Source organism: Pinus tabuliformis, chromosome 5_2 (genome assembly GCF_031772625.1).
Source record: "Pinus tabuliformis cultivar Carrire ecotype Pingquan chromosome 5_2, CPIR1, whole genome shotgun sequence".
NCBI lineage: Eukaryota > Viridiplantae > Streptophyta > Pinopsida > Pinales > Pinaceae > Pinus > Pinus tabuliformis.
Window position 1 is genome coordinate 1,102,072,789 of NC_142306.1, and position 23,508 is coordinate 1,102,096,296.

Consider the following 23,508-nt stretch of genomic DNA (forward strand, 5'->3'; position numbering starts at 1 on the left):
TGTTGATACTTTGTTTTAGCCCATTCTTTGATGGCTTGTTTTTTTTTTCCTTGTTTTTGTTTCCCAAATGAAACCGGGAGAGCCTTCCACGTGTTGGATCTAAGAGCTGTAAACAATTCCTGCAACTACTGGTATATCATTCCAGAGAGAAATGTATCTGAATGGAATGGACCCAAGTGGCCTATGATTTTCCAGCATTAGAGTTATTAGGAAGTGGTCAGAGGCAGAGCACGTTAGAATGTTAGCATATCTGATGGAGAAAGCAGAGAGAAGTGTAATATTGATGATAATTCTGTCCAACCGCTCCTTGATGTTACCAGCACCCATCCTGTGGTTGTTCCAGGTGTTGCATCGGTTTTTTGGAGGGACATCCATAAGATCATGCTCCTGCATGATATTTTCCAACTGTATTCTATATGGATCAGGCATAAAACTGCCTCCCCTTTTCTCATTGGCATGGAGGATTAAATTAAAGTCACCTTCTAGAATAATGTTAGTGTTCTCTTCTGTGTCCAGACTAGCTTTTAGATCATGCCAACAACTATCCTTATCTCTGCAGTGATTCGGCACATAGATGTTGTAGATGATAATGGCTTGTTGATCTGCTTTATTTTCCAGAGTTGTTTTGATCCAGTGTTGATTTATTGTTTCTGAAATACAGTTCCATATACCTTGATTCCAAATTGTTGCTATTCCTCCTTAGGCTCCTCTTGCCTCACTAATGCTTCCTCTATACTATCTCTGCTGCTCAATGACTTTATTCATTTCCTTGTGGTTTTGTTTTGTTTCTTGTAACATAATAATTCTTGGCGTCTCATAAATGATAAGATCCCTTAGAGCTGCTACCTTAGAGGGGTGCCCAAGCCGCCTGATGTTCCAAGATAATATTTTCATCATTGGATATGCGGTATGCGGGGAGGTGCTCACCCCCCTTGGTCCTTTCTGATTGCTTTTTTGTCATGCTGCCCCAGGATATAAGTTTCTATGGGTGTCTGCGTTCCCATTGCTATGTCCTTTTTTTCGTTCTCATCCCTGTGCTGCTTAGCAGATTTCTTCCCTGGGCCAGGTTTCTTGGAGGGTTCACTAGAACCCCCATGATCTTTAGATGAGCTTCTGGTGATTCTGTTGAGGGGAGGATCAAGAAGAGGCTGAGAGGAAATAGTAAGAGGCAATGAGGATTCAATAGTGTCTTGGCGTTGGCTTTCAGGGAGAGGGGGCTCCTGGGGATCAGGAGGAGAGTGGGGGGATGAGGGGTCTTCTTCCTCCAAAGATTTGAAGGGGTTTGATGTAGAGGGTAATGGCTGAGTCAAGATGGGAGGGGAGGAGAAGGATGCAGCTTGGATTTCTGGGGGAGGCTTTGATTTGGGCCAGACTGTTTGGGGTTTGCTTTCTTTTTTTTTGACTTGTTCCCATGTGACTTCACTAGCTTCAACATTTTCATTCATTTCATTTTCTTTTAGTTTACTACACCTATTAGCAGAATGACCATATTCATGGCATACCTTACATTTGAACGGGATTTGTTCGTAGTCCAACTGCTGAATATGGGTCCATTGGTCCACTTTGATCTTGATTGCTTCCAGAAGGCCCTTTCCTAAGTTGGATGGATTGTTTATCTCAGATACATTGAGATTGGTTAAATTCAGCTTATCGGGTTCATGAGGGTAGGAGAGGGAGGCGAAATAAAGATGGGAAGCTTAATAGTCATCCAGAAGGAAAATATATGCCTGCATGTAAAGGTAAAGGGACTTATTGATATGGGCTTTATTGACTCTTTAACTAACTATGACTATGACTCGACCCTATTGGGTTTATTACATAAATAAAGGGGTTAGGCTTGGACCCTAACACGTAGGGTTAGATCATTAACTAATATGTATAGAGTTATACATAAAATCCACCCCTAAGAATCATCCTTTCATATTTGAAAGTATTTTTCTCGAAAACCCTGTGACATCCCCAACCATGGTTCTCTCGTAAAAGACATTGTATACATGTTTACAAAAATTAAATATTAAAAAGGGATCTGAGTAAAGGACATAGATTAAAGAGTTGAGAGGGGGTTGCTTTCTTGGGATGTCAATGGGTTTCTTGTGCAGAAATCTAAATTATTTTTGGTACACTCATTAAACAGATAGCTGGTGACCCTTAATGGACTAGTCAAGAAATTAATTTGGGTTGGAAGGAAGTAGGCAGACCATGTTTCCTTGAGAAACATTTACAAGGAAAGAAGAACTAAATTAATGAAGTTGTTTCTACTAGTAGCAATGAAAAAAATCAATCCCAACATAGAAGATAATATAACATATAAATGAGAGGGGTTCAATCTCATTTTTTAGATACACCCTCTCTCATTCAATCAGGAAGAGACAGAATTATCCACTCACTCGTTCAACATATAAGATTCAAAATTGAACAAGAAGAGGGAGGAATGGCAATAAACTATGTTTTTGGTTTGAAATATTGGTGAACAGGTGGTTGTCCTTGGTGAGGAACAATGCCTCTTGAGTCCCTGTAAAGCCATAGGATGGAGATGACTTTCTCTGGATTCCCTCAGTGGTGTAGATGGAGGATTGTGTCCTTCAATTCCTAGATGGAGAGACTCTCAAAACTTCCTGCTATTGATTTACATTGGGCTCTGGATTCGCTTAAGTGAGTGGAACCACTATGTTTTGTTTAAGGGTGGATATTTACTCTCAAGATTCCCTTGGTATGTTTTGAGTGAAGGTATTGGGAATTTCAAATCCCTGTGTTTCCATTTGATTGCTGAGTGGTTGGTGGGTGTAGGAGGGAGGTCCTCTAGAGTCCATGTTTCAACTGAAAGTTGGTGTTTTATCCTTGAACCAAGCCCCTCATTTTCTAAAATCTGGCTCAAGGATGATAGTTGCAAGTGACCTTAGCTATAATTGGCTAAGGTTGGGTGGAGAGTCCTCATCCCAAACTCAATTTCCCAAAGCATCATGAGATAAGTGCTCTTATGCATTGCAACGCCATTAATCATGTGTTACACTCTTGGATTGAAATCACTTGTATATGAGAAATGAATATGTATCGTGTTCTAGACTGAATGGTACTCATGATTGTGCTGAACATGGTATACTTCTTCTATAATTTAAATTATTATACCTTTGAAATATGTGATAATACCATTTCTAAACATGACTAATTAACCTGCTAAGAAAAAGGTTAAAGAACTGGAAATAGTACCTATACAACTGAACCAGATTATCACATAATAAACAATAAAATGGTGCACAGAGTAAAGGCATATAAATTTCCCATAAGAACCAAATTCTACCATCATAATATTTTGTATACGAATCCTTTTATTACAGAATAACAGTTACATCGAAGACAAATTGTTGACATGGTCTTTGCATACATATAAATGGATGTACATGTGTTTATGAGGAGTAGATGCCAAGGATGTCATCCTCTTTAAAACATATTAACTGTCGACGTTAGATTAGAGACTCTTGTAGCCTTGCATTTTCAATAGTCATGGAGGTCTTCGCCAAGCTTTATAGTGCTTCTAGTTATGGAATTACAACCCTGAGGATATGCCTTGGCCCATAGATCATTGAGGAGTGTTGATCTCCTCAACCCCCTTTTGGTATTTTACAATTTCAGTGGGCTTTGGAAGATAAGTTTGATCGTAAGCCTAGGAGGAGTAGAACTAGTAAGGGATAACGACCTATAGAGGCCATGAAAAAATGTTGGTGTGGATGTCCTAGATTGCAGAACCTATGAAACAAATGAAAAAATGAACCCATGCTTAAAGGGCCAAGTTGGCGCAGAGAATTGAAACAAAGTGGACCAACATATAAATTAATTAGACATGTTGATTCCCTTGGTAGGAGGAAAGACCTAGACATGGAGGATTCTAATTAGCACGCTCATATCACACCATATTATGATTGGGAAAGGGAAGGGTGACTTTACCAAAACAGGCACCCTAGACCATCCCTCATGGACCAATCAGTGGCAGGGTGGGCGAAGATAAGGCCCACAACCCACATGTTGTGACACCCCTCCCTTGTGACATCACCGGGAAGGGAAGTGGGGGTGGAACAATTCTCTTGATCCATTGGATCTGATAGAGGAGACGAGGGCTGCTCAATGTGGGGGGTAGAGCCATGAGCTTGAACCCTGATTGCACTGATCCCCGCTAGAATTATTGGTCGTTCAAGTTGCATCAACACAACACATGGAACAAGGCATCGATGAACAAGAACCATCAAATTAGCAGGGAGATATTTGGTAGTGAATGGTGACGTGATGTGAAAAGTGATGTGACAATCATAAATATTATTTATATGTTGATAAATAAATGTTTAGATAAACACACACACACACACACACAAACCCATTTTCCTATGCAAAAATAAAATAATGAATACTATCAAACCAATATCCCACTCCTCTAGTTGAACCAGAGGGGTTGGATTTTTAGTAACAACTCATTCCACTGGAGAAAAGGGTAGGATGGGGTTGCATAAGTGGTATTGGAACATCCAGGTTCAACACTTGGACTGGATCATTATGAGCAAGTGATGATTTTTAGAAATTACCTAAGCGAGATGTTAGATGTTAAAAGATAGTCTAAATAAATTAATAACATACCTAAATGGGAATTATTCACTATGTGACATGTTGGAACAACAAAAAGTTTAGCAATCAACATGACTAAACATATTTCTAGTTGTAACAAATTATGAATTTGGCTGTCTTGCAAACTTTAGATGGTAAATTGGTATAGTTATGTGCTAATATGGTTATTTTGTTGTAGGTATATTGTTATGGCAACTCTATAAAGGTAGGAACCTATATATAATTGGTTATTTATTTTAATGATTATGCACTAACAACTTAAATCACTTGAATTGTAATTGATGCATGTGAGATATTGAACATCACGAGTATGTTAATTTGGTTTCCTTGTTACAGCAGGGATTACCATGGAAACTCCATGAGCATCAAATTCATGGCCATAACTATGTATTTATTTATCTATTTTCATTGTCTAATAGCGTGTGATTGAAAACACATCATAAGTAGCATAAGACAAAGCCAAAGTAGAAATGAGGACCGGAATGGTCCAGTATAGTTCTTAGTAGTCTCATTATGGAAGTGAAGAGGTCAGGGTCGATGAAGAGGAAATATCAGTTAACTAAGGGGTAGGGATTCACTCTTTAGATTGGATGGATACCTTAAGAAGCCTAAGGGCTAAAGTTAGAAGCTTCAAGGAAGATAATAAGAGGCTAGTGAGAGCTGAAGAGAAGTAAGCTAAGATAAATGCAGTCATTATGAAAAGTATTTTAGATTTGCAGAGGTAGAGGCAATCCGAGATGAGGGTCAGTTATAGAGATAGAAGGAGCCCTTAGAGATGAGAGGAGTATACCAATGAGGCAGATGGTGGAAGTTCTAGGAAGAGGATTAAGCCTGAAAGCTAGGACACCTTGAAGGGAGATGCACCAATGAGCACCTCAAGAGGAGGAGCCAACATTGATGTGCATCATGCCAAAAAACCATCTAGTTCTACTACTAGGAGGAACTATCATTGTTCTAATCATCACCATCATCATCATCATCCAGGAAGAAAGGACAATGATTACACACCTAAGGAGTTTAAGAAAGCCAAGCCACTCACATTTGATGGGGATATGACGAAGGTAGAGGATGAAAAATCTTGGTTGTTGGGCATGAAGAAGTTTTTTAGAATACATAACTATTATAAAAATATGAAAGCTAGAGTTTCCACCTACAACTTGAAGGGAAAAACAAATATATGGTGGGAAGATCTGAAGAATGTTAGAGTGATTATTGAGAGGGAGTTGACTTGGACAAAATTTGAAAATTTATTCACAAAGCAATATCTTTCTGAACACTATTATGATGGAAATGAAAATTAAGGAGTTCTATGAACTCAAGATGGGGCCATTGTTAGATGAGGAATACATCACGAAGTTCCTATGGCTATTGAGGTATGTACCATATCTCAATCATGAGAAAGAAAAGATTCAAAGGTTCATTAGTGGCTTTCATGTGGCATTCAAAGATAAAATTAAGTTTCCGGAACCACTAAATTTGAAGGATGCCATAAAAACGCTAAAGCACTATTATGAGCAAGAAAAATGTAGGCCAGAGATCGAGGGAAAATGGTAGGAAAAGGACAATGCCAGAAATAAGAGAAATTAGCCCAAGAAAAACTCAATAGATAGGGAAGGTAAGCAACCAACCCCTGTAAACCAATTTCAACAAAAAATATAATGTTGTTGTTAAGGAAAATGTGCAACAACTAGCACTAGAGTAGACCAAGTTTGAGGGATGAAAGCCACTAAAATGTTGGATTTCTGGTGAAAATCATAGAAGAAGGGATTATCCACATCAACAAAATGTTGGCCCAAAGATCTATAGTGCTCAAGAAGCTTGGACAATAGGTGATATAGCTCAGAACATGCCGAGATTTATGTAGTAGTGGACAACTACCAAGCAGACCAGTAGACATCCATTATTAAGAGGGAAGGTAAGTTTCATGACCAAGTTATTTCCATTTTAGTTGATCTAGGTTCTAGTTATAGTTATGTCAACCTAAATATTGTTGGTATATGAAATCTACTTAGGGAATTGAATGAAGATCCATGGTTGGTTCAGTTAGTAACTAGAACAAAAAGGAAAATTTGTCATTGGGTAAGGTCGTGTGTATTTGAGCCTAGTGGCATGCCTATGAAATCTCACTTGAATGTATTTCCATTGGTTGCATATGGCGTACTATTGGGCACAGACTGATTACCCCCATGCCCAAAGATGACACATTCTATGTAAAGATAAAAGCATAAACATAGGTTTGATCTAAAGTGGTCATTGTATTAAATATAAAGTTTTGTCTTAAAATATTTTTGTCTCAAAATGATTTTGTCTTAAATATAAAGTTTTGTCTTAAACTAATTTTGTCTTAAATTGTTTTTGTCTTAAAATTATTTTGTCTTAAACTATTTTTGTCTTTAAATTTTTGTCTCAAACTACTTTTGTCTTAAATATAAAGTTTTGTCTCAAAATATTTTCATCTTAAACTATTTTTTTCTTAAATATAAAGTTTTGTCTTAAAATATTTTTGTCTCAAACTACTTTTGTCTTAAAATATTTTTGTCTTAAACTATTTTTGTCTTAAACTATTTTTGTCTTAAACATAACATTTTGTCTTAAAATATTTTTGTCTCAACCTATTTTTGTCTTAAACCTTATATTTGAGACAAATCAATTAATATTAATTTTTAATGTAAAATAAAAAATGAGTTTTTGAGACAAAAGACTTTTTTTGAGACAAAAGATTTGTTTTGTCTCAAAAGTGCCCTTGGTGTAGTAGTGGTAGATGTAATGAAGAAATTTCATGTGACGTTTAGAGATTATCTAAGTTAATGGTCTCTAAGAGATAATTTTGTAGATGCATTTGAACTATGGAATGATTGACATCTATTGTGGGATTGTTGCATTTCGCCATAGGACTTGGATGATGATATTTGTGCATTTATGTTAATGATCAATAACACGATGATGAGATCATCTTTATTCGTATTAAGATAATTGAGGGTAGTAGATATATGAGTATGCAGAGTCATAGGTAATAATGCATTTAATCATGTAAGTCACTGATTCAAGTTATCTATGCCATGCATGTCATCAGGATAATTTACATCCATGGAAACTAGACCAGTTAGTCATGCATGTCAAACAAAGGCTGAGTTACCAGTATTTTGATTGTGTCTAAAGGACTATGAAACTGATGCATGGCCAAGTTAGCCATAACAAATTAATATAAAAACCTTATTAGTAATAGGGTAGGTTATCCCCGAAGCTTTATAAGTTGCATGCAGTAAGAGACTCTTCATTCTTCATGCGTTGGGGATAAAATAAAAGAGTTGGAATGTTAACATTAAATCCTTTCCCAAATTGCGCAGTATGCATAGTAACTAGTCTGACATACAAGTCGGGATGTTGAACATAGAAAAATCCACAGTATGGATTCACTTTTAGCGTTATGGCTAATAAGTCTATGAGTACAGTAGTGTTTATATGATGATGATATCGTTGATAGCGATGAAATATCAACGGTATACAAAGAAAATTTTAAATTCATAAATCCTAGGGGCTAAATATCCGAGCAGGCTCAGGAGGTTCATTACAATCACAACTTTTTAAAGTTGTCACATTCTCTGATTCGCCGATTGTCGATTCGTCGAATCACCATGGAACTCCAATGTTGTGATCACATATGTTCGATCGTCAATATGTGATCACCGATGTGCTTAATGCTGCGATGTGTAGGACCTTCTGATATGCAATTTTTGATGTGCCCTGACCTCTAATATCCCTTCCTTTCAAAGGCTTCAAACCCTTAAACTTCAATAGGTCATATATTTTGATCTAGGAGTCCATTTTTGGACTTCCACATACCATTGGAAAGCTTGTTCGGATCACTTTCCAATGGAGAGGGTCCAATGTAGGTTTTGAGTCCTTATGCTACTTGGAAAATGACTGAAAACTACTCTTCTTATTTACTCGGATTTCGAAAAAATGTTGACAATCGTGCTATCATGAAATTTTCCCTGTTTATTACAATTTTAAATACTGACACTACAATTGTCAACATTTTCCAAAAAAGATTTAAAAATGCCAAAAGTTTATTGTCATAACACTAACCAAGCTCTCTTTTGCTTAGGGTGTGAGTGTATGTATAATGTGTATGTGGATGGGTTGATTTAAACATGTTTTATGATACCAATGCTGCTAAGAAATAAAGTGCATAAAATGTAGATAATACTGAAAATGAATAACAAAATAATAACAAACTCATGCACACAACTTCCCACACAAAAAGGTTTATTAAGCAACAAAAGAAATGATGGAAAAACACAAGTGACCCAAAGAAATTAAAAGAACAAAAGATCTAATGTCTAAGTGACAAGGATCTTAGGCCAAATCTACTGAAATGATGCTAAAAAAATTAGGAAAAAAAGAAGGCAAAGTTCTAGAAAATAGAAAAAAACAAACTGCAAAAAGAAGGATACTCAAGGGGATTGTAAAGAATAAAAGAAACACCAGTATCGAAGGGAAACAATTTTATGTAAATATGGACTAAAAAGGACTGAAAAATATGACAACAACACTAGAAAATAGTGGCTGAAAGTTCTACAAACTACACTGCTCAACTCAACAAAGTTTCTACTAAGTGATAGAGGTGTACTCTAAACCCTAAGGGACTCTTTCCTTCCTCTAAGTGAGAAAAAATACTAAGATACTCTAGGCCTAAGGGTGAACATGAATAATGAATAAACCATTCCTGACACATAGGCAAAACTCTCGGCAAAGTTATAGAAATTCTGAAGAAAAAAAAATGAAAATTTGAAGGGGGCTAGGCTTTGACTTTATTTATGTGTCTTGGTGCAAATGTTAGCCCAAAACATGCACTAGGCTGTGCAAATTTTTGCCCAAAAAGTGTTCTTCCTCTCCGAAGGTCTTGCTCAACATATCTATTGTATGGAGTGTAGTCTCTTGCATAGTTGGTACCTGTGACTTGAAAAAAAGACACGAAAACCCAACAGAACAAATATTTTTCCAGCAAATATAAAAAATATAAAAATAGAAATGAAAATTTAGAGAAAGAAAAAAATCTTGAAAAATGCTGAAAAAATACTGAAACAACAACCACTAAAGTTTAGAATTTTTAAATCAGCGGAGTCTCCTTTTGTTAGTATGAAGTTTTCTAGCAAGTGTACCAAAATCCTTCACTTAATCCACTAGTGACAAATAGCCCTAACAACATAAAATGGTTACTATTATCATTTTTTAAACTTGCAAAACAAATGTTAGAACTCTACAACAAATAACATACAATTAAGAAGAAACATATAACAACAAATATTATACTAGAAACCCAATGGAAATATGATAAATTAAATTTTACTATTAAAAATGTTTTGAATACACCTAATGAGGAGAATATGCAGACTTGGATGGGTCCTTTGATACCATGTTCTTCAGCTCTCTCCCTCGGGATGCATATAATGGCCAAAAGAAGTGGTGATGACTTCAACTCAAAATGGTAGCTCAAATCTCACAGGACAATAATGAAGACAATGAGAATTCTCATTGTGAAGAATGAGGAGAAAACCCCTCTATTTATAACAAAATATTAGGCTAGATTTAGATTTAGTATAATAATAAAAAATGTTAAACCAAATCAAGATCTAATCATTAGAAATATTTTATTATATTTTAGAGAGGGAAGATTATTTGAAACAATCAAATATCTTTACTTAGAAAGTGGTTAAACTAAATCATAAATAAAAAATGATTTATTAATTACTTTGTGGGATAGAGGCAAAAATGAATTAGAAATAATTATTAAATTAATGATTTAATAATTATCTCATGAGATAAATAGGGGATAATTATGGAATAATAAATAAATTATAATTTATTTAATTATTCCTAAGTGATTAAGTAAAAAATGGTTAGAAATAATCATTAAATAACGATATAATATTATTTCGAGAGAATAATAAATAAATAATGATTTTTAATTATTCTTATGGGTTTTTTTGGATTTTAATGAGAAATAATAAGCCATCCTACATGGTGTATTTCGATCAACCTAGTAGAAAATGGCCAGATGATTATTTTTTGGGTGATCACAATAGTATTTGGCTCATCCATTCGGCGACATCGGGAATTTACACCCACTTCACTATGCTTTGATCTGAATGGCCAATTCGACACACATGCCTAGTTCTTTAACTTTGCCTTCATGGGATTTTCACCCTATCAAGATCCCATATTTGAATCTCTTGCCACACTACAGGGATATAGTCCCTCTGTCCATGCCCAAATTGGACAAAGCTTAACATCTCAAATGACTTGCCACTCTCTATTTGTCTCTCAATCTGTCTTCCTAAAACATGGTAACCACGATAATTCGATAGGGTTTGTAGACTTAAAACAAACACACACAAAGAATTCAGACACACTATATGCACATAATAAACACTTGTGGATTATGAATGCATAGGGAATTTTGGTTAAAACAAATAAGATTACATGCTGCAGCCTCTCAGGGCCTGAAGCCTCTCGGCCTGATTTACATTCTTTCTGGTAGCCTAATTTTACAATGAAATGACTGCCCACAATTTGCAAGCAACCCATTTGAACAACACAAAACCCTAACAGACAAGAAAAATCTTGTAGAGACTTACAATAATCGTTTAAAAATACAAAAAAAGAGGAAATTCATGTCCACTTTAGTAGAATGTCATGACGCCCTTCTAGAAGTCTATAAGAATCAAATCTAATTTGGAATAGATTCTATTTCAAATTCAATGAACCATTGTCACATGCACTAAAATATTTAATGTAAAATACAATATAAAAGAAACTAACATGTTACTTTGTTATATATCATATATTTGGTTAGGCATAAATTGATTGGGCAAGTAAAGAAGTTTAGATGTATTATTAATAACATAGCAGGAGACTAGGTGGAGGGGTTTGAGTCCATAGTTGTGACCTAGATAGGATCCTTGTTGTTTCTTGGGGTGCCTTCAGCCGAGGGTGGGATGCGAAGGTGTTGCTCGATGCACTCCAGCCTTTGATCTAGGTCCTTCATGTGGCGATGCAAGTGCTTCATAGAGTGGAAAAGATCTCTCTGATGGTTGAACCTATCCAAAAAGACCCTACCAAGGAAGAATTTCATATGCCAATATAAATACATTATGTGCATGTATTGGTTGAAGTATCCATGTGTATGCTTGATATCTGGCACCCAATCTTCCAACTCAGGAAGAAAAATTGAATGTCCAAAAGATATTACATGTGGGAAGTTCCTTCTCTCTCAACACGAGTGAACTCATATAATAATTAAAAGCAATAACAAAGATGCTACTTTGCTATATAATGCAATGCTACTTTGCTATATAATGCTACTTTGCTATATATTTGGGTATGATAGTAGACAAGTTATATTGATAAGTAGCTATATAGGTTAATAGCTATATTATATATATGGGGTGGCTAGTAGACAAGTTTAGATTGACTTGGTAAGTAAGTTAAGATGTACTATAAAAAATAATAGTTTTAATTTGTATAAAAGATTAAAATATTTAATATACAGAAATTTAATCTTTTCGATATTCCTTTCCTCATACTAACTGGAAAATATTTTATTACCACCCTAAAAGGAGTGGAAGTTTTATTAAAAAAATTAGAGATTAAAGAAGAGAGAAGGTTTTATAGCTGGAGGGTTTACTTCTAGCATCGAGGACATCGGGGAAATAGAAGTGTATATAAATATATACATATCGAATTTTAATGCAAAATGGGCCAATGGCTAACATAAAACACGGTCCACGGTCCGCGATAACCTGAAGCTGTCAGGTTGTGTGTCCAGAAGATCAGCCCTCGGCTGCGGCGTGACGCACTCTCAAACTACAAGTAAAGAGGGATGCGTTGTCAAGAGCTTATATTCAATCAAGAACCCAAACATCTAAACCAGAGATATTAACAACACAGCGAAAGGATCAAAAGCTCACAGTTGAGGCATTGAGCAATGGCAGAAAACGAAAACGAATATGAACGGCAAGGGAACTGTAGCATGGAGTCTCGAGGTTTAATCGCCATGGATGGCTCCGTGGACCTCAAAGGCAGGCCCGTTCTCAGGTCCAAGACGGGAAGATGGAAAGCTTGTTCCTTCCTTATTGGTGAGATGCAATGCCTAGTTTCTCCTGGTTTATATTAATATGTTTTCTTTATGTTAATTCTACATATATTGTTGATGTTTAATTACAGGCTATGAGATCTTCGAAACTATGGTTTTCATTGGTATTGTGTCCAATTTGGTGATTTACTTAACAACTAAACTCCATGAGAGCCCTTTGAATTCCTCAAGGAATGTCAATAATTGGGCTGGTGCAATTTGGATCACGCCAATCCTCGGCTCATATATTGCAGATACTCACTGGGGACGCTATTGGACATTTACAGCGTCTTCATTTATTTATATACTGGTGCGCATCTCATCGCTTTCCATCTTTCACTGTCTTTTTGGTTTGTATGAGGTTTCCAACAATGTACTACGAATAAAATTATCGTTTCAAGTTTCTGAGAGATCTCATGAGCTGTGGACGTTTGGTGTTTCTATTAATGTTTTGAGATTATGGTGTTTATAGATATCAATCTTTCCTATTCCAGATTTATATTTGTGTATTTTTAGTGCAGACATTTTATGGGGTCCAAATTAATTGGTTTGGATCATTTGGGTACCTGAGAAAACATTTCTGTGTCTCAGACGTTAACAATCACACACATAAATTTGGTATAAGAGTTTGTTTGTTTGTGTGACCAGGACTTATTTCTGAGTAGTTATTTGACTGTTAAATAGATATTCTATCTTTTGGTTTTAAATCTATAATTTTTTGGGAGAAAAATTCACTTGGTCTTAGCCCTTAGATAAACTCAAACCATATAATATGTTATTTATACTATGTAAAAATATGTAATCTAACCAACAACCTAAGGGATGTAGGGAATGATAATTTTGACATTAGCCGTCTCACTGCCATCTCTGAGACCACCAGACTGCAAATCGGACTCCAACATATGTGAGAAAGCTTCAAAGCTTCAGATTGGGGTTTTCTACTTTGCTTTGTACGTTCTTGCTGTGGCCAATGGCGGTACACAGCCCAACATCGCGGCCCTTGGTGGAGATCAGTTCGATGAATTCGATCCCAAAGAGAAGCTTCAGAAGGTCTCCTTCTTCAATTGGTGGCTCTTTGGTGTGTTTATTGGGACGTTGATTGGTCAAACTCTTCTCATATATATTCAGCAGAATGTTGGATTCAGTTTGGGTTACGGGATTCCCACGGCGGGATTGATCATATCTGTTGTAATATTCTTCATAGGCACTCCATTTTACAGACACAAGGTTCAGAAAGGGAATCCATTTGGTCGCATGGCGCAGGTAATTGTGGCAGCAGCTCGTAAATGGAGAATCGATGTACCGTCCGATTACAGCAAACTTCATGAAGTGGACCCTAAAGAGTACGTTGCTCGAGGAAGATTCCCCATTCATCACTCTCTGAGTTTGAGGTAGAGTTTCAACATCATCATTTATGGAAATAGTTTTTTACTGTAACAAAGCAAAGATGGCTAGATTTAAATAGTTATTTATTTAAAGTTGTTTTAGTGTGATTTTTTTGAAATTTTTTTTTTAATTTTTTAAAATTTGGTAAGAATTTATTGAAATCACAAGTTTGATGAGTAATTTTTGCATAATAATAGTGTCTAATGGTTTTTCAAGCGTGCTTAATTTATATATACAGTTAAAAAAACTAGTTTAAATAACACAAATAAAAATTTCATCTCAAATTCTTCCCCATCTTAACACCAAAAATTAAAAAAAAAACACACTAAAATCAACTCCCTATTTTTAAAAGTGATAAATTATTTCAAAAATGTAATGATTTGATTTGGCATCTCTTTTCTGTTTTTGGTATATTTTAGTTTTAGTGATTCAATAATTTTATGGAATATTTTAGAATTAGCAATTTAATAATTTTTACAACACAAGGTTTTCTTTTGTTAAATTTTTTAATATTTAAAAAATTTATAACTAAGTTAACGTAGCGTGTCTTTCTAGAATTGGTAACTGAATGGGGTTATTAAATTTAAACATTGTTAGTAGTTACTATTATAATTTTTAGTATAATGTTAATCACTTGTAACTGGGAAAATTTTGACTTAATAAAAAGATGAGGCGTGACACCTGGGCATATACTTTTCTACGTAGGTTTAGGTTTATCACAATGGCAAATATTTTACTTTATAGAAACCCGAGGGTAGAGAATCACGACAAGCTTCCTGGTCAACCCGAATCCCGATCAATGCTAAACACCTTTTACAATAATTTATTTTACCCACAAATAACTCCCGTGCTAAAAAACAAACTCGTTGATTCTTATTAAGATGTCTTAACGATTCTTTACTTTTGGCCGGTTTTTTCCGGACCAGATCCTGTTTTTGGCAACTGCACACCCAACATGAACGCCAAACCCACCGCAGAAGCAATATTTTAGGCTATAGAATTTCAGGAAATTGGATATATTTTAGACAATAGAATTTCAGGAAATCGGATATAAAAAACAATATTTTGCACCGTCCTGGAAAGATGAAACTAAGCATTCCAAATATGATTATAAAACTAAATTTTAATTCAGAGATAAACAACAATACAATAACGTAATTTTCATTTTTTCTTTTCAGATTTCTGGATAAAGCCGCAACACACGATGGCTCAACCAGTAAGCTGTGTTCGGTAACCCAAGTGGAAGAAACGAAGCTTATGATAAAAATGGTACCCATTTGGGTTGCCATGTTCATGCCCAGCGCCGTGATAGCCCAAGCAAACACACTGTTCGTAAATCAGGGAACGAGACTGAACAGGCACATGGGTCCTCACTTTGAAATCCCCGCTGGCAGTGTCACATCGTTTGTCTCGATATCATTGCTGGTATTTCTGGTTGTGTATGACAGAATCCTAGTGAGGACTTTGAGAAGGTTCACTGGTAATCCCAGAGGCATAACAATCCTACAGAGGATAGGTACTGGGTTGGCCATCCACATTCTAGTCATGGTGGTGGCCACCATAGTCGAAATCAAGCGGATCAGAGTTGTGAAAGCACACGGGCTTCAAGGCAACCCAAGAGCAGTAGCTCCCCTCACCATTTTTATCTTGCTTCCTCAGTATTTGCTTATGGGCATAGCAGAAGCCTTCCTTGAAGTGGGAAAATTAGAATTCTTTTATAATCAGGCCCCTGAAAGCATGCAGAGCATAGGAACTGCATTGGTTGGAAGCACTACAGGGATTGGGAGTTTTCTCAGTAGTTTTCTCCTAACTGTTACGACTAAGATCACTGGAAGAAAGGGCCACGCCAATTGGGTTTCGGACAATCTGAATGCATCTCGTCTTTACTATTATTATGCCCTGTTAGCTGTTCTTAACATTTTAAATCTGATTTTCTTCCTCGTTGTCTCTCGGTTTTATGTTTACAAGAGAGAAACCAATGAGGCATTTGTCAATCACAGTCATGACCATGAAGGTGCAGTAACGGTGAAATCTGTTTCCCCGGCCCCGAATACCAAAGCCCATGCATGTGAAAACAAGCAACAGAGTATGGAGACGCTGATGCTGAACAGTCAAGGTAAATAGATACGCTCGGCCGCTCATCAGTCTCTGTATCTATTATGTATTCATATATTTCAATTACCATAAGAGAACTGCTGGTTGCATTCATCCATCATCAGTCTGGGTTTGTTTTGACATTATGGTACTTGTCATTATGGTTACATGTTTAATGTTGGCTAGTTTCCAGAGTATCCGATCTTTACACTTCGTCATGAATATTAGGGATTAGGTCAAGTCTTTTGCCTTGAAATGTCCTGTGTTTCGACAGCTACTAGTTTGAATTGGTCAGATTTTGGCAACTCTTTATGCGGACATGGCTGGGTAACTTTTCTTGCATTTGACTCTCTGTACTCCGCTTTTCTACTTTCATTTCGGTTGCGGTTGGATTTCGATTGTGGGTCTCTATTGCAGTGGCTTCCTTGTGAGGTATTCTTGGTGGGGTTTCAATGGTAAGGGGGAAAATACAATTGCAGTCGTCAAGGTCCTCATCACTGATGACCTTTATCTGGTGCATAGCATGAGGTCAAATCCTCCAAGGCCATATTTAATCAGTGCATTCCGTGCAGTCAGAGAATCCAATGAATCCAATGAGGTCATTGAGGGCAAGGAAGTTTGTGATTAGGTTAAAAAAATTCCAAAAGACCAGCAATTTTAGAATCCATGATACTACAACATATATTTTTAAACAAAACCGGCAGAGATTTGTATTAAAAAAAAATTGGATTACAATGTCAGAACTTTTACATATTCTAATTTTCTTATTAAAAAAAAATGGATTACAACGTCAGAACTTTTACATATTCTAATTTTCCTTGCGGGTTTACATATTCCAATTTTCTATTCCAATTTTCCTTGGGGGTTGGAGATGCACAAAGGCTCAATCCAAACCCTCAAACTAGTTCCCCATAACACAAGAACTTCAGCCCCTTTCCAACTAATTTTTTTCCAAAAAACCTCCAAAATACAGACGTATTTACATTCCATTTTTTATTGTAATTTTATTTTGATCTAGTTTGACTTCTTGTTTTTCTTGGCCAATTCTACTTTCCTTTCTTCCAAACTTGAATCCAACCTGTATATTCTTCAAATTCTGGATAATCATTCTTCCCACAATATTATTCTTCAAATCTTCCTCATCCACTTGATTTTACCAAGAAGTTTCCTTTTCAACAAGATTTCTTGTGGTTTCCCGAGGGAATTTGTTTTCGACTGAGAAATCCTTATTGGTGACCGGAGGAACCATATTGGCAAGCAATTTCCCTGCATAGGTTTGTTGTCATGACTATGGTTTCTTTGATTGAATCTACTTCCTTATTGTCTTCTAGTTCTTTTTTGTCTTGAACCTCTTCTCCTTTGAGTATTGTATAGTGATCACCTTGTGCACCGTCCCACCATTTGCCTCTTCAACATTTTTTTCCAGGTTTTGCTATAACCGGCAATTTTTAATTACATGCCCCGTTGCATAGAATGCTCTAGACTAGAATAAGATATTATCATAGTCGAGCTTTTGGACCCAAACATAGTTTGTCGTTGTCAAATTAATCTCCACGGGAAAACCCTTGTTGAAGCATGCGGGCATAAGTAGTCTTGCTCCATGGGAAAACCCTTCATGAAGCATGCGGGCATAAGCAGTCGTGAAATTTTTTCCTGTTTCAGACAACTACATTAGGATTTTCCCAGTGCATTCCCAATGGAGAAAAGTGATGTGCAATTCCAAAAATGCAAGGGAAAGCTTAGAAGCCTTACCCAAACTGAGGACAACTACGTTAGAATTTTCCCAGTGCATTCCCAATGGGGGAAAGTAATGTGCGATTCCAAAAATGCAAGGGAAAGTTCGGAAACCTTACCCAAACTCGGGTTGTAGAAATTAATGACATTATCGAGTCAAAAGTGGGAGTCCATGGTTGCATGAAGAGGTCAACAATGCCCCAAAACCACAACCCAGCTTCATAGGTAAACTTCTTGTCCTCAACCTTATCAAAAACCACAATGAAGAAACCCCAAGCGATAGGGTAAATATTCAACTCGTCCATAAAAAGGGCCTTCCATGTCTCAGAGATCCATTTAAGCAGATCGGTCAACGCGGTCAGTACCCATTAAACCTACAAACCAAATCATTCTTCGAAAAATATTTTTCACAGAGGAAAGCGTCTTCATCCACAAGAACATTAAGGAAATAAATTTCTTAAACCATGGGAAGACCAGAACCAAACTTCAACATAAAGTTGTACGAAACGCTTCTTCATCCATAAGAACATTAAGGAAATAAATTTCTTAAACCATCGGAAGACCAGAACCAAACTTCAACACAGAGTTGTGCGAAACGGAAGAAGAGCTAGCTTGATCGATAACATAATTGCGAAAGAAACATATTTATTCGCGAGATCACAAGGATTCACCATTGAACCGTAGAAAATATCTACAAAAAATCCATTCAAATGGTGCAAAAATTGAGCAGCTAGAGTAAAACCCTAACAGCCTCAAAGGTTGAGCTCCTTCCATTCCAACTCTTTATAAATAATTATTCAACTGATAAAGATTTAACCTTTACATAAACAATTTAGTAATATTTTAAAATGATCTTAATAAATTAAAATAATAAAAAGTAATTTCAAAATTGAAACAAGGAATATCATGTCATTTTTCTTTAATAGGATGAAATTCACCTAAATTGGATCTTAAAATCACTTGTTATGCTCTTGACCTGCGAGAAATTCTAGAATCCCAATTATGTGAAGAAATACAACCCAGAACACAGAACAAAATGAGAAAAATAGCAAGTATTTTATTATTCAAATATGAAAGCAATGTTCACTTGCCTCTTTGAGGGGGCAACCTCTAGTAGTGCAAAGCTCAATTACAAAATAAGACTCGATATTTCTCAATGGGGAGTCTCTATCCTTTATATAGGATTCATACATACAATACCATGGGTCATTACCATGGTTCTCTCAATACCATCTATCTAATACCATGGCCCGTTTGCAACTAACTGTGGTCCCTCTCTTAAATGCATGTTAACCACTCACAATTATTAATACGAGCTTTATTGACTCTTTAACTAACTATAACTATGACTCGAACCTATTACATAAATAAAGGGGTTAGGGTTGGACCCTAACATGCCCTCCCCCATAAAAATCAGCCTTGTCCTCAAGGCTGAAGCTGCGGAAACTACTGAAGAATAGTGGTTGGTTCTCAGGTCGCATCTTCTGGAGAGGTGTCTTTCCACTTGACGAGGACTTCCTTGATTGTGTGGCCACACAGATGTTGTTCTCCTGTATAGAGGACCTGTTCAAGTTGGAGCCAGAGTGAACCTTCTTCATCCAATTCAGGTAGACTGGTTTGAATTTTGCAATTGTTCCCCGCCATTTTCTTGAGGCATGATACCTGGAAGATTGGATGGATTTTTGAAGTTGGTGGCAAGGTCAGCTTGTAGGCTACTGTTCCAATGTGCTGAAGGATTTGATAAGGTTCGTAGAATTTTGGAGCTAATTTTTGGCATCCCTTTTCTTTGAGCGATGTTTTCTTATATGGTTGCAACCGTAGGAATACCTAATCCCCTTCTTGAAATGTGCGCTCTGAACAATGTTGGTCTTCCTGTTGCTTCATTCAATTCTGAGCTTGATGGAGATTATCTTTTGAGACAAGCTAGCATGGTTTCATGGTTCTGTAGGAGTTGATCAACTACTTGCACCTTAGAGCATCCAGGGATATAAGAAATAAGTGAAGGTGGGAGTTGGCCATACACTGCTTCATATGGAGTCATCTTGGTGGCTGCATGATAGTTAGTATTATACCACCATTTAGCTAAAGGTAGCCATTGTACCCATTGATGTTGCTTTTCTGAAGTGAAGCACCTTAGGTATGTCTCCAAACATTTGTTGACTGCTTCAATTTGACCATCAGTTTGGGGATGATAGGAAGTACTTAGTTGGAGTGAGGTGCCTTGTAGCTTGAAAAGTTCTTGCCAAATGTTACTGGTGAAAGTCGGGTCATGATTAGACACAATGGAAGTGGGCATGCCATGCAGTTTGAAGATCTGGTCCATGAAATATTGATCCACCAAGGTGGGGGTAAATGGGTGGGGTAGAGTGAAAAATTGAGCATATTTAGAAAGTCTGTCCACAACCACCATGATGACTGATTTGTTGCGTGACTTCGGAAGACTAGTAATGAAATCCATAGAAACATCCATCCAGACTGAGGCAGGGATTGGCAATGGTTATAAGGTGTCTGGTGACTTGACTGTTTCTCCTTTTGTGGTGTTGACACACAACACATTTAGCTACAAAAGTAAGAATGTCAGTTTTCATGCCTGTCCAAAAGAAAGAATGACGAGTGTGAGCATAAGTCTTCTGAAAGCCTGCATGGCCTGCAGTGGGAGATGAGTGCAACTTTGCCAAAATGCGCGTTTTGAGGGTGGATGTCGGCAATATAACTACTCTATCCTTGTAGTGAATCTCATCCTTCCAAGAGTAGCCAACTGAGGAATTAGGATGTGCTCTCAATTGATTAATGAGTTGGGAGAGAGAGGGGTGTGAAAACCATTCCTTGCGAGCTTCTTCAATCCAATTTGGTATGGGAAGAGAGATTGATAGCAAGGTGCTTTCATCCTCAAATTGGCGTGATAATGCATTCGCTACTACATTTTCACGCCCTTTCTTGTAAATTATCTCATAATCATATCCCAACATTTTGGTCAGCCATTTATTTTGCTGGGGTGAGGATAGACATTGCTCCAAAAAATATTTGAGGCTTTGATGGTCTGTGTGGATTTGGAAAAGCCGCCCCAATAAGTATGGTCGCTAGATTTCTACTGCATGTAATATGGCTATCATCTCCTTCTCATAGGTAGATTATCTCAGATGTTTCCCACTCAGTTGTTAGCTAGTGAAAGCCAAGGGTTGACCTTCCTGCATTAAGACAACACCAATACTGGTACCTGAAGCATCACATTCAATCACAAAAGATTTGGTGAAGCTGGGTAGTGCCAATATGGGAGTGGAACACATGGCCTATTTGAGAGCTAGAAACGCCTGTGTGCTGCATCATTCCAGAGGAATGAATTTTTCTTGAGAAGGTTAGTGAGGGGCCTAGAAATGCAACCATAATTGCGAGAAAATTTGCGATAGTAGCTGGTGAGACCCAAGAATCCCCTTAAACTCTTCAAGGTTTTTGGTTGGGGCCAGTCTTGCATTTCCTGTATCTTTTTGGGATCCACCCAGACACCTTCACGACCCACAATGTGGCCCAAATACTCTACTTCTTCCCTGCCAAAAGAGCACTTGGAAAATTTGACAAATAATTTATGATTCCAGAGCAGTTGCAAGAGTAGGTCTACATGCTGAAGATGTTTTTCCCAGGTTAGGTTATAGATGAGAATGTCATCAAAGAAAATGAGGACAAATTTTTGGAGATATGGTTTCAACAGGTGATGCATGAGGCTTTGAAAAATGGATGGGGCATTACAGAAACCAAATGGCATGACCAAGAATTCATAATGGCCTTCATGAGTTTGGAAAGCAGTCTTGGGAATGTCTACTTCTTTCATGCATATTTGGTGATAGCCAAAGCGAAGATCTAGCTTCGTAAAGAATTGAGCACCATGTAGTTCATCAAGCAGATCATCAATAATCGAGATAGGGAATTTGTCTCTGACATTGAGCTTGTTGAGGGCCCTGAAGTCTGGACACATGTGCCATTCCCCATCTTTATTGAGAACCATGACCACTGGCAATGAATAAGGACTGATTCTAGGATGAATAACATTGGCTTCAATGAGTTCCTTGATGATTTTTTCAATTTCATTTTTTTGGGCAAAAGGATATCGATATGGGTGCCCATTCAGCGGTTGTGCCCCTGGGACCAAAGTGATGCCAAGATCATGTTCCCCTCTAGAGGGTGGAAGCTCTTTAGGTTTGTCAAATACTTGTTGGTGGTGGTTTAAGACCTATTGCATCTCGGGATGAATATGAAGAGTAGTGGGCTCGATGGCCTGGATGACATTAAACTAGGCGATAACTCCATGATGGCCCTTTTTCAACAAATTTTCCATTCGATGCGAGCTAATGATTGAAGGAGCACCTGCCTGGAGTCCACGAAGGGTATGCATGTGGTCATTCTGCTTAAAACTCATATATAGCTCTTGGAAATCCATTGTGATTAGGCCTAGTGTGCGAAGCCATTCAGCACCCAAGAAAATGTCACAACCACCCATGTTAATTGCAAACATGTGGATCTTTAGGTGGTAGTCTCCCATCTGAAGTTTGATATTTTCACAATGGCCTTCACATTTCATTGTCCCCCCATCAACAATCTGGACTTGGAAATTAGAGACTTCCATGACAAAAAAATGAACATCTTCTGTGACTCGCTGATGGATAAAGTTATGAGTGTTGCCACTATCAATCAATACTACTACCGGGTGATGTTTAATAAAGCCTCTGATTTTGAGAGTGTGGGGCGCATAAATGTATGCCAAAGCATGTAGCGAGATAATTGGTTCCTCTGACGTAGCTGGGAGCTCATTGTCCTGCTGGGTGTCCTCAACTTCGTCCTTTGGTCCCTCAAGGGGTGGGGCTTCCTCAGATTAGCTGGGATCAGTAGCATCAATTTGAAAGAATTTGGGTTCCTTGCATTTATGCCCCGAGGAGTATTTGTCATCATAGTAGTAGCACAATCCTTGTTTTCTTCTTTCAGCCATTTCTGTTGGAGACACCTTTTGAACCTTAAGTGTTTGGGTAGGGCCTTGAGCTTAGGTGGGGCATCCCTTGGCTATGAAATTTGGACGAGGCGACTAGGCAGCTAAAGCACGTTCCACTTCGATAGCCTTTGTGCAAAAGTCCATCCATGTAGGTGGGTGGTGCATCTGGAGATGGGCTTGGATAACTTCTTTGAGACCACTTATAAAAAATTCCAAGTAGAATTCATCTCCCAGACCTTCTGTGCAGATGGGCAATGTCACAAAGGCTGTAATGTAGTCTTTTACTATGCCTCTCTATCGGAGCTTAGTAAGGCAACCCAAAAAATTAGAATCTCTGTCAAAGCGGTCACAAAGAGATTTTGAGAACACCTTCCAAGTTATGTTCTTGGGATAGCATTTTTGATGCCACTGCCACCATTACCATCTCTCTTGTTCTAAGTAAAGGGATCCCACACGTAGTTTAGTTTGATCATCTCGAATATCATTTAGAATGAAATATTGTTCCATTTGTGCTACCCATACTGCCAAATTAGAGCCATCAAATTTATACATGTCCATCTTGGGTGGC

General features: G+C 37.3%; 1 protein-coding gene across 1 annotated transcript; it reads left to right on the top strand.

Moving 5' to 3' along the window:
- The first annotated feature begins 12,601 nt into the window (after positions 1-12,601).
- Positions 12,602-16,258, top strand: LOC149163085 (protein NRT1/ PTR FAMILY 5.2-like). Its single transcript, XM_089435933.1, has 4 exons — positions 12,602-12,752; positions 12,841-13,058; positions 13,577-14,139; positions 15,313-16,258. Exons 1-4 carry the CDS (start codon positions 12,602-12,604, stop codon positions 16,256-16,258), a joined length of 1,878 nt encoding a protein of 625 aa, XP_089292059.1.
- The last annotated feature ends 7,250 nt before the right edge of the window (positions 16,259-23,508 follow it).